The 12009-nt window shown below is 63.3% G+C and overlaps 1 protein-coding gene across 17 annotated transcripts in view; it reads right to left on the reverse strand.

Annotated features, from left to right (window-relative positions):
• The window catches only part of ANO1 (anoctamin 1), a 159288-nt gene that overhangs the window by 37711 nt on the left and 109568 nt on the right, over positions 1-12009 (reverse strand). For all 17 annotated transcript variants that reach the window (XR_015240644.1, XM_086676652.1, XM_086676644.1 and 14 more), the window contains 3 exons: positions 8072-8136; positions 7329-7463; positions 4298-4458 (listed from right to left, as the gene is read on the reverse strand). Coding sequence is in view for 16 of the 17 variants with exons in the window: in XM_086676652.1 (XP_086532778.1) it covers positions 4298-4458; positions 7329-7463; positions 8072-8136 (361 nt within the window). In the remaining variant the exon portion in view is untranslated. The remainder of the gene's footprint in view (positions 1-4297; positions 4459-7328; positions 7464-8071; positions 8137-12009) is intronic.

Genomic DNA, 12009 nt, shown 5'->3' on the forward strand with positions numbered 1-12009 from the left:
AGCCAGCACCAGGCACGGGCCCGTCAGTGTCACCAGGAATGACGCACCCAACGTTCCCAGCGACCCCCAGGGTGGCTTGCATCATGATCCCCATTTTATGGATGGGGAGCCTGGGGCCCAGAGAGCAGAAGCAACTTGCCTGAGGTCACACAGCTGGTGGGTGACTGAGCGGGGAGACCCGACCCCGGGTCTGGCCCGGGAAGTGGCGCCGTTAACCTCTCGACTGTATGCGACCAGCCCGGTGCAGGGCCGACCCGGCTGAGTGTGGGATGGGACCCAAGCATCAAGCCTGTGCAAGCTCTGCTCCACCGGGCCGGGGTGGGGGGCGGGGGGGCACTGCCAGATGCACCTGCCAGGGGCACCTTCCCAGCTCGCAGCAGGCCCGGGAGGCCGTGCGCCCAGCCAGCAGGTGTCCCAGGCTCCGCCTGGGGCTTCCTGGGACCAGACCAGAGAGGCGGGGGGCGGTGGGGGGTGGGGGGGGGAGGCGGCCCAGCGCTGAGGTCTGGAGGGAGCCCAGCGTGAGAACCACGGGGAGGCTGTTTCAGGCCGAGACCCTCGGCTCAGGCATGCGGGACAGACGAGCCCAGGGCCGCTGCTGCTCGGGGAGCAGGGCCGGGCTGGGCCTGGGCGGGGGCTCCCGGGAGCCAGGGTGGATGGACAGTCCCGGATACGCTCTGTCGCCCAAGTGTGCACGGGCTGCAGGTGCCCAGCGAGCGAGGGACGAGTCTGACCGCCGGGCGCTGGCTGGGCCACCCTTCCCGGACTCGGGCGTGGCCTGTGTCTGCTCTGGGGTGACTGCCCGGGAGAGAAGTGCAGCGCCCCACGCACGTTTGCACGTGTTCCCGCGGGCGGCCGTGGAGGTGCCAGTACGCATAAGACGACGCCTGTGATGGCAGGAAGCCAACGGAGCTCTCGGGGAGTTTTGGGCAGGAGCCCGTCTCTGAACACCTGGTACCGACACCTTTCGGCCGGAAACACGGGCGTTACGGCTCAAGATGGTTCATTTCTGCACCGAGCGCCCGGGACCTCTGCTCCCGCCCCCTGCCTGGGAACGGTCTCTCACTGGGCAGGGAGAAAGTGGACACAAAGTGCTGCTTTGCCGAGGAGAAATGCCGCCACCTATAAATTACGATCTGTTCCACGATCTGTTCCGAGAGGCTCACAGAAGCAGGCGTGTTCGCGGGCTGGCCTCCGATGTCCATGCTCCAGGAACCCGGGGGGCCTGCTTGCTCCCCATCCAGAGGCCACGCCCGGGACAGGCAAAACCCAGGAGGCCGACGCCCTTACAGGCCTTGTCACGAGTAGAGGGGGGGACGCTCTAACTGTACCGCTCATGCGTCACAAGAAACCAGCCCAGCCACGCCTGCCGGCTTCTCCTCAACCGTCGGGAACGGCCCGCGTGAGAGAGGAAACAAAGGCCCGAGTCCTTTCTCTGCAGAGTCACCTGGAGTCTGGGGGCTGGGCTCCTCTCAGAGCGCCCCTCGAGGGAAGTGGGTTGGGTGGGACAGCACCGGCAGCCCGGGGCTGGGGAGGGAGGCGACACAGTCTCCTGACGGCTGCTGACCCTTCCTACAGGCCCCCTCCCTGCTCGGCTGTGCTGTGCCTCCCTCAGGATAACCCGGCTTCTCACCATTGGCCCAAGCACCTGCCGCGGAGCTCGCTGTGGTGACGAGCGTGACCACACGCTGTCCCCACTGCAGCTGGGTTGGCCCTCCCTTCACTTTTTTCCAAGCCGTCCCGATATCTGCTGCTCGGACTCCAGAATGAGACACAGGCACACCTTTGGCACAGCAGGCCGACGGCACTGGCTTCTGATCCGTCCCCGTGAGAACACAGGCCCCGGCTGGGCTTCTGGGATCCTCCTGCACCCTTCCCGCTTGCTCCCTGCCCCCGGCAGACCCCTTCACCCAGCCCCGCACCCCCGCCACAGGGCCTTTGCACATGCCGCTCCCACTTGACTCCTCGATTGTAACCTTCCAAGGGCAGCGGACACATCAGTTTTGCCTCCCAGGCTTCCCCGAACACGGGCAGCCCCCCTCGGCCAGGCACCATCACAACACATCTTCTCTACTTCTCACACTGCCCCGCGTGGTAAGCACCCCCAGCGGGTGCGAGGCCAGCGGCAGGACCCCCACTGGCTCAGCTACGCGCTCAGCATCGGCCGAGGCTCCGCAGCCAGTGCCTCTGACCCGTGCCACGTGGCTTCCGGGGCGAGGTGGGGAAGAGGTGGGGCTGGAGTCCGAGTTCCGAGGGGGGTTTAAATGCCCGCTGGGCAGCATGGGCCGACAGTCAGAGGGGCACTGAGCCACCTCCAAGCAGCTCAGGAGCTCGGCACTGCTCACCCTACGGACCACTGGGGGCTGCTGGCCTGGCCGCCACGCAGGCCTGGGCACCCCAAACGGGTGAGTAGAGCCAGGGGCCCACGTGGAGGGTGCTTGTTGGGAACCACCCTGACCAAGCAGGCAGAGGTGGGGGCTGCAGTGTTGGGCCCGGGGCACGAGGCACGAGGCACGAGGCCTCGGGGAGGGAGGCCCCTGGACAGGGGCTCCTGCTAAGGCCACCAAGCGGCTCTCTAGATTCGAGGGTAGGGGGGGGAGTCTACACAGCATCTAAGGGGAGACGGTCCAGCTCACATCCTCACCGGGACCCATCCCACAGCTGGCGGCCACTCCAGTCGCCCCGACCCCGTTTCCGGCAAATGCAGAAATGTACCAGAGGAACCGGGCCCGATGCCCAGCCTTCTGCTCCCGGGCCTCCCCGGAGACGCCTCTCAGCCTGCCCCGCTCCCCGCCCCGCCCCGGACGCCCGGCGCTCCCGGACCTCGCCGAGGATTCTCTCAAACCCCACCTTGGGTTTGAACAGACTCGTGGGCAGGGGAGGAGGCTGCCGGGCCGTGCAGGGGCGGGTTCAGGCCCGGTGAGGATTTCGGCAGCGTGCAGCCCGGGCACCGGCTCTGCTCTGCCACGGAGGCTGGCTCTGCCGGTCGTCCCTTCTCTCCTGCTGCGACAGACCTCCCCAGGCACCCCCGGGGCAGCTGCCGAGTCGGGAAGCACAGGTCCCGCCTTCGAGGATTCCGAGATTCCGAAGAATCTTCCCGAATGGAGGACTCCGGTGCGTCTGCGACGACCCGTTCCGCTTAGCAATGAACCGCCCGCACCGGATTCTCCGTCTGACCGATCCTCGCGGATCTAGGTCACGCTGACGGGTAAAAACTGCACGCCTGGCTGGCCGGTGGCAGCCTCTGTCCCCACGTGCAGAATAAGCAGCTTCTCAGCCCATCCCTGCCCCTCGCCGGCCCACCGTGCACGGGGACAATACCGAGTGTGCGGAGCTCCGGAGGGGGCCCTTCAGCAGCAACGTGAGGCTCCGGGAGGCACCGGCCGGGCTGTCCCCAGGCCTCCCTGTCTCTACGCCGAGTCCCCGCACCACAGGTGCTCAGCATCTCTGCCCTCAACGTCTTTAGAACCCAGCTCGAGGGGCTCACACCTCTTCCAGGAAGTCTGTCCTGACTTCCTCCTCCAGGGCTCTGGACCCGTAGCTCCCATGCCCAGCTCCATCCCCTACTAGATGGGAGCCCCCGGAGGCGAGGACTGGGGCTCCGGCACCCGGGGGACAGGTCAGCACGCTGCCGCCCAGGGCCCGAATCCCAATCTCCAATCCCGATCCTCCACTGGCAAAGCTGTGACACAGGGCCACAGAGAAGCCAACGGGCCAGTCTGCTAATCCAAAACCACCTGCCCAAATGCACCCAACCGCCACGAAGCATCCCGGAGGAGGAGCTGAGTGCCCTGGACTCGGGTGGCACCGGAGTCCAGAGGGCACAGGCTCTGGAAACAGGACAGATCCACCCCTTGGACGCTCAGGAGCTCAGTGATCTTGGGAGAGCCGCACCAACTGTCTCTAGGCCTTGGCGTCCTTCCCTGTTGCGTGGGCACGCGGACCCTGCAGGGAGGCTCTGAGGATCTAACGAGCGATGTGCCCCAGGGCCTGGCCCCGTCAGCCTTCCCAGCATCCCCTGGCACTCCGGGTTCTGAGGCACCTGCCTTCCTGGGCCAATGATCCCGGTCCCGGGCGAGAGGGCTGCTTCTAAGAGCAGAGCACCTTCCTCAGCTTTGTACAAGGGGCTCGTGGCTGGGTCGGGAGAACCAGTCTGCCTCTGGGACACAGCCCAACACGGGGCGTAATCTCCCCCGACTCTCCCTCCCACGTTCGATGATCTCGAGGAGAAGGAAGGAAATGGAGGGGCCCGTCCAGAGTGCCCCTGCCCCCCAGAGCCGGGCGGCGGCTCTCTGCTTACCCCAGAGGGCCATGAAGACGGAGAAGAACACGGTGGCGGGGTTGTCGAAGAGGTGGCTGGCCCGGGCCGTGGCGCACGCCGAGCTCATCTTCCAGTAGCTGCAGGTCTTGTCGCACAGCGGGCACATGGTGATGTTGTGTCTCTGGTCACACATCTCCATGCTGGAAGAGAGGGAACAGCCTGCCAGTCCCCGGGCCAGGACGCGCAGGGCCTCTGCCCGCGCGGGCCGGACGCCTGCTCATGCTGAGATACGATATTCGAAGGCCATCGGCCGCGTGAGCAGGAAGCTGCAAGAGCGTCGTCTGGCCCAGACCGGCTTTGGGGACGATGAGACTCCCGCGTCCACTGACGGAGGAAGGAGTCCAGAGAAGGGACGGTACTTGCTTTGGGCCACACAGCAGAGCGGGGACGGGGTCCCGGCCTCTGTCTGTAGAGCCCGTGCCGTGCCCGGCTCTCGCCTCCTGCTCCCGGGTCCTCCTTGGACTATTCCCGCCCTCTGTGCCCCTGGCCAGGCCATCCAGCCCCAGACTCAGTTTCTCCTTCTGGAAGATGAGGAGAGGGGCCGGAGTAAGGCCCTCCCGGCTCTGGCCTGCCCTGAACTTTCTCCTCCCTGCTGGCCTGGACGAGGCACAGAGCCAGGAATAGACACCAGGCAGGAGTGCTCATTCCCAGGGGCTGAAGTGGAGGATGGTTTTAGTGTCTTGTTTCTGGCTGCACACGGACTCATGTGCAGAATCGTGCCCGGCCCACAGCAGTCGGTGTTCAATCAACACCCGCTGGAAGGCTCCCGTCGACCCTCCTCTGCCCGGCGCGCGGGGGGCCTTCTGGCTCACTTCTCAGTTACCCTCAGCAGCTGTGAAAACAGCGTGAATACAATGTGTGTGCCAGGCACGTATGAGGCACCGGAGATGCAAAGACGAATCAGAGCGAGGCTGCTGCCTCGGGGCACCTGGGGGAGCGAACGCGCGTGCGTGGGGGGCAGGGGGGGACGGCACACGCAGGCGCTGGGCAGCGAGGCCCCCCGAGCCAGCCGGCTCTGCCTTGGGGCCTAGCCTCTAGCGTTTGTCATCTGTGCGGCCTGGGGCAGGTTACTCCAACTCCTTGGGCCTCAGTTTCCCCACCCATATCGGGGGGCGGGGTGTGCTGGGAATGAAGCTGCCCCCGCGGTCGGCTGTCGAGAGGATTCAACGGGAAAGCACAGGAAGGCCCTGGAACGGTGGCGCCCATCGTTAGTATCACGGGGGTAACCAAGCCCAGACGGCTGTGTGTCCCCCTGGCTGAACCTCCTCTCTGCTGAAGGCCCTTGCTGGGTGGCAGGTGTGAGAGGGGGTGGGACGTCCCACCCTTGCCTTCCTGCTGACAGAGGCCGCCCGGGGCCACGGCGACCTGGCCTGGGGTGGGGGGGGGGGGGCACGGAGGGCCAGGCCTGCCTCCCGGCCCTCCTCCGCGTTGGCATAAACAAGGCCAGCCAGACAAAAAGCCTTTTTCTGCTGGTTTTAAACCCTGTGCCGCACCCTTCATCACCTGCAGCCAAAGTAAAGACAAAGAAGGGGAAGGGCTGGTCTTTGGAGTGGATGGGTGCAGTGGGGCGGGCCGGCGGCTCCTCTAGGGGCAGGGCGGATCGGACTCCAGAGGGGACACACGCCTCCTGCTTCGCACACGGCACCAGGCGGGCCGAGGCCGAGAATCTCCGAGGTTCCTCCGGAATCCCCAGGAAACGCTGTTCGCCTCTCTCGCCGTGTCAGGGGGCGGTGGTGCGGGCCTGGCCGAGGGGACCTCGGCATCCTTGTGGGGGAGCGCACACGCCTGCCGGGGCAGAGCCTCCTGGCCGAGGCTGCGGCCGGTGGTGCTGCCCTCCAGGGGAGGGAGGAAAGGAGGTGGAGAAGTCCCCAGGGGTCCCGGCCACTGGCCAAGTCCCTCGGGGCTCTGGGGTTAAATCCCCGCCACACCTAGGCTACTTTGATGGCCACAGTCAGACCCAAGCACGGTGACCTCATGTCACATTAGCCAACAAAGGCGCAAGCTTCCTCTGGCCTGTCTGTGCCCAAAATAACCCTGGAGGGGACATAAGCCAGATTCCTTTACCGTTTTGATTCCGGGTGGGTGGAATACTTTAGGTGTTACTCATGCATCAAAGCACCATTTATACAAAAATTTGCCGGATATGGCCTTTCTGCACTGCTGAGTCGTAATGAGCCACTTTCTTGGCCAGGTAGAGACTCATTGGATCTTCAGTGACGGGAACTACAGACGAATTTTCCAAGCCACAGCCCTGCTTTGGAGACACCGGGCTGAGTCGTAAGGAATACACCCGAAGCAAGGGATGTTCTATGATTTTCCCCGAGGGACTGCAAGCTCGTGGAAGGGGGGCCAGCGGGCAACCCCGGCAGGGTCGCTGACGGAGGCAGGGGCTTGTTCCGCGCATGCAACCCAGTTCCCTCCGGCTCCGTGTTAGCGAGCCGAGGAAACAGTCGGAAGGGACCAGAGAGACTCCTCGCGCACTGAGAAGCGGCCTCCAGGCTCCCTCCACTTGACTCGTGTTCTGGCTGCCATGTGGGGAGAGCCACACCCCGGCACGAGGCCAGGCCGCCTCGGGGACCCCGGCCTTCTTCCACGAGCTCCCCATGCCTGACGTGCCCGTCGGGGGACGGCAGCGGGAACGTCAGCTCTGAGCTCAAAGACCTGGGTCTGCCCCTGCGCCACGTCCCAGAGCCCCGGGGACAAGGGAAGCTGGAACCAAGAAGCGAGGGACCCGGGGGCTGAGCCCAGGCAGGGTGGTTTGTCCCCTTCCCGGAGCTCACCGGGAGGCAGCGGATGTTCTCATCACATAGGGACTGAAAGCTCAAAGCGGGGGAACAACCCTCCCAAGGACGAGAAGGAGTCGGATGCTCAGGGACGTCTTCCTCCGGACGGGAGAGCGCCTCCCAGGGCGTCTGTGCTCGGAAAGGACGCCCGCGCTCAGCGCTCGAACCCACGGCCGCGGCTTCCTGGGGGGCCGAGTGCCAGGACGAGGGGTGTGGCGCCCGCCTACCTGGGGATGTTCTCGTCGACTGTGGCACATCCGTACAGGAAGACGATGATCCCCACCACGGACGCGGGGATGAGCATCTGGGTGTACACGCCCAGCCAGGCAAAGTACAGGCCGATCTTCTCCCCGAAGTACTTCCTGCGCCGCGGGGCAAACAGAGACCGGCTTGCGCTTGCCCCACACCCCTGCCCGCCCCGCAAAGGAGCGGCTCCAACCGGGGCCCTGGCTTCTCCCGAGCAGGACTTGGAGGGTGGGTGGGGGCCCTGGGAAGGTGGGGTGCTGTCCCAGGTCCCGGTCAGCGTGAGCGCAAGACGCCAAGAGGACGTATTAAGGGTCTCTGGCGCCTGGAGGGGCTTACATGGGTTTTGACGGGCTGGACTCCCGTCTACAAGTCCCCACAGGACATCCGTCGCCTACTCCGCTCCCCTTCCCGCCCCGGGAGAGAGGACGGCTCTCGTCTTCCTCCCGACCCACAGACTCAAGAAGCCTCACCACTCAGCGGGGTGGGGCCCGGGCTGCGGGTTGGGGAGGAGGGGGTGAACAGGACGGAAAAGAATCTGTGGGCCCGTGGGGGACCTCGGGCCCCCTACCCAAGCTCAAGTTCAGACAGGCTCCCGGGTGCGGAACAGTCAGTGCGGTGAAAACGCACAGGGACACTCATCCGACGGGCTGCCCACCAGGGACTCGCCTCCCACCGCCTCCTTCTGAGCAGCCGGGCCTGCTCGCACCCGGCGACCCCCTCTCACCTGACCAGGTCGATGGGCTGGTACTTGTAGAAGACCCCGTAACTCGCCCACTCTTGGTACAGGAGCTGGGGGAGAGCAAGCAGTGAGGACCAGTGGAAAGCAGCTTTGCTTCCTAGTCTTGGCTTACGGTGCGCTGTCCATTCGTTCAACAAAACCCCTCGAGAGCCGGCCACATGCCGGGTACGGTGCCGGGCACTGGGCTTTTGGAGAGGAGCACGGCGGACACAGCCCCGAGCCCCGGGGCTCCCGTTCTGGCCGGGGAGACCCACACAAACCCTTCAGCTCCCACGAGGGTCTCAAAGAACCCACCGCCGTGGGAGCTGAGCTGGCAGGGGATGCCGGTAGGGTCTCCTTTTTAATTTCTTCTTCTTTTTTTTTTTTAACATTTATTTGTTATTGAGAGACAGAGAGACACAGAGCACGAGCAGGGGAGGGGAAGAGAGAGGGGGGAGACATAGAATCCAAAGCAGGCTCCGGGCTCTGAGCTGTCAGCACAGAGCCCGACACGGGGCTCGAACTCACAAACTGTGAGATCATGACCTGAGCCGAAGTCAGATGCTTAACTGACTGAGCCCCCCGGGGACCCCCAGCTTGGGGGGGGGTGCTCCTCAGCAAGAACGGGCTACTTCTTTAAGTGCGGGTGAGGACGGGAGAGAAGCTTCTAGAATCCCTATGGAACCCCGACTCTACATGATTTGACCCGGAATCGATCTAAAACAGCCCAATGCTGTGAGGCTTTTCCCTTCAGGGTTCTTGGTTGTCCCAGTCAGACACCATGTCATTCTTCATAAAGGACAGAAACCACCAGGCTCTGGGAGCAGAGAAATACCGGTGGCAAGATTTTTAAAAACCTCACGGGATGCAAAGAGAGCTCGACGTTCGTCTCCCGAGATGCGCTGTCTGATTAACATGGCTTCCTGAAAATCAGCACACACCCCATTGCCCCCCCGGGCTTTGGGCAGGGATGGTAATGAGCTTGGTGGATGGAAGGCCGTGTATGAACACGTAGAGAGCGTCCTAGGAAAGACACCAGGTTAGGGCTGCAGGTTTTAAAAAAGAAACCCCACTCCTGTGGCTAATCGATGCTTTTCCAACCTTAACGCGGAGCCGAAGTCACACGGCCAGGACCCTCTGCGTGGGGCCGCCTGCCTCGGCTGGCACCAGGCAGAAAGGGGGAGCGAGGCAGTTGTGAGCACGGCCCCAGGGGCCCCCTGCTCCCTTCCGTGCGACACGGCTTGCCTTGTGACCTCCCCCCGTCTCTCAACACTTAAGTTTAACATTTTGGGGGGCGGGTTTCCCAGACTCACATCGTGCGCTGGTCCCTGGGAAGCACACTACGCCATGTCCCCACCACAAACACGCCGTCCTACGGACCACATGTGTGTCCCCCCACCCTCCCCGCCCCAATTCGTCATGTCGAAGCCTTAATCCCACTGTGCCTGTATTTGGAGATGGAGATTTTGTGGAAGTGATTCTGGTTAAACGACATTGTGCGGGTGGGGGTCTGATCTGAAGGGACGGTGTCCTTCTAAAAAGAGACACTAGAGGGGTGCCTGGGTGGCTCAGTTGGTGAAGCGTCCGACTCTTGGTTTCGGCTCAGGTCACGATCTCGCGGTTTCGTGTTCGAGCCCCGCGTGGGGCTCTGCGCCGACAGTGCTTGGGGTTTTCTGTCTCCCTCGCTCCCTGCCCCTCCCCCACTCGCACTTTCTCTCTCTCTCAAAATGAATAAACTTAAAAAAAAAAAAGAGAGAGAGACACAAGAGCTTTCTTTCACCACGTCTGCGTGGAGAACATTGTGAGACAGCAGCCGGCCGCGAGCCAGGAAGAGGGCCCTCCCCTGAACTCGGCCCGGCTGACCCCAGGATCTTGGGACCTCCAGCCTCCAGAACCGGGAGGCCATGAACATCTGGGGTTCTGCTGTCGGTGGCCAGCCCTGACGGATACGCCTGCCCCCACTGCCCCACAGGCCGGAGCTGACAGACGTGACCTTTACGTGCACGAGACATCTTCAAGTAATTCTCTGAAAACCAACCGTGTGCAAACGGTTCGCCGGGAGGGGTCCTGTTTCCACGGACCAGGGAGTCAGCGGTCCCTAGAAATGACCCTCCAACTCTCCATGTCCTCGGGATCCTTGGCAGCTCTGAGGAACAGGGCTCAGGGGAGAACGTAAGTTCTCTCTTCAGAGCGGGGAGGCAAATATCAGAGAAGCAAAATGCATCCTCAGGGAAGTACAAGCAAACCTCGCTGTCAGAATCCTGGGTTTTGTCTGCTCTGATCTTTGTAAGAGGAGCTCTCTTCAGATTTTAAGGCTTCCTCTAAGTGCTACGCACTGTGTTCAGCCGGGTCCACGTTCTGGAGGACTAGGGGCCGGGCCGGCTGGTGGGCGGCCTCTGCAGCCCCCTACGGAACTGGGGTGCATGGGGTCCCCCCAGGAGCTAGAAGCCCCACTCCTGTGCCGAGATGCGGGCTCTGCTGGGCCCCTGGTGGGCGTCCTGGGCACGGAGTCTGAGTCCCGAGCGCCAGGTGGGGGTCTGGGGGGACCCCCTCCCCTCTGAGCCCTGTCCAGGACAGACACTCCCCTCTGAGTGCGTGACAGGCTCTCCTTCCTCCCTGGTCTGGGGGGACCCCCACGGGCTTAGGCTTAGAGCTGGGGCCTTCCGTGTCTCAGCAGGCCCAGGTATGCAGAAAAGAACGCGAAGGCCCCCCAGTTTCACCCTGCAAAGCGCCAACTTTGACGAGGGTGCGGGGCACCTCCGGAGAAGCGAAGCGGCCACCAGTGACCCGGGTGGCTTCCTCCCCGAGCCGAGATCAAGCTGCCGCCGCAGGCCACACGCAGGCGGGGGGGGGGGGGGGGGGCGCACCAGACATGGGGCCAGAGGGAGGAGGGAGGGAAAGAAAGGGATGAGGATTTTGCCGGGGGACGGAAGGCCCTCTCAAAGGCATGGCCGGCCACGTCACGCCGGTCCCCGTGCTCCCTGGCCTGCCCAGTGACACCGGCCTGCAGCAGGCCGGCCACCCTTCACCGGTACGTGTGGCACACGGTGGCTTCCTACGTGACCACTTTACCTCCACGTGACTCTCTTCCCTTCAAGAAAAGAATATCAATCACCCTGCAGCTGTCAGCGTAGAGAAATCGAACTCGAGATTTCCCTGTCACGGTTGGCAGAGCTCCAAGGGTGCACCTCAGCCTTGCGAGCAGGGTGGGAGGTGTCAGGGCCCTGGGGTCCGCCGGCTGGGGGCTGGTGGGCCCAGTCACAGTGACCTAAGAGCCTACCAGAGCCCGGGCCTCAGAAGGAGCCCAGCTCAACCCACTGGCATCTCTCCTGCTCAGACCTCCCTCCTGGGCCCATGTGGCTGGGCAGGCCCATTAGGGCACTAACGCTGTCCTTAATTTGTCCCTTGCTGTCTCCCTCTAGCACGAATGCCCAGGAAGGCCAGGTTTGTCTGTTCATGTTATCCCCAGAGCCTCTAATAGGGCCTGGGGCAGATAACAGGGTCCTAGTAAGTAACTGGGGAAGGAAGGAAGGAAGAAGGGAGGGAAGGAAAGAGGGAATAATAGGTCAGGGTCCTGTGGCTCTCAGTCCAGCACAGGGATGGAGACAACTCAGTTGACATCTGGAGCAACTGCCCTGCCCCGTGTTCCCGGATGAAGGAATGCTCGCTCCCAAGGGCCCTGAGGATCAAGCTGACAGTTATAGCCGTGCTCAGCCTTGGGTCTAGCCTGCCTCCTGCTCAAACATCCCTACTGTGCCCTGCTCCTCCAGCTCAGCACAGAAAAATGGCCTTAGCTAGACTGCAACCCCCTTTTCATCCTGTGAGGTATCTTGGGTCAGGCACTTGGGGCTATTGACACCGATGGGACCAATAATGGGGGAACCACAGACTTTGTCACTGGAAAGGCAACATACTCAGAACGAGGTTGCTTAAAATGAAGCCAC

This window comes from Puma concolor, chromosome D1, assembly GCF_028749965.1.
Source record: "Puma concolor isolate L17-30 chromosome D1, mPumCon1.1.hap2, whole genome shotgun sequence".
In the NCBI taxonomy this organism is placed as follows: Eukaryota; Metazoa; Chordata; class Mammalia; order Carnivora; family Felidae; genus Puma; species Puma concolor.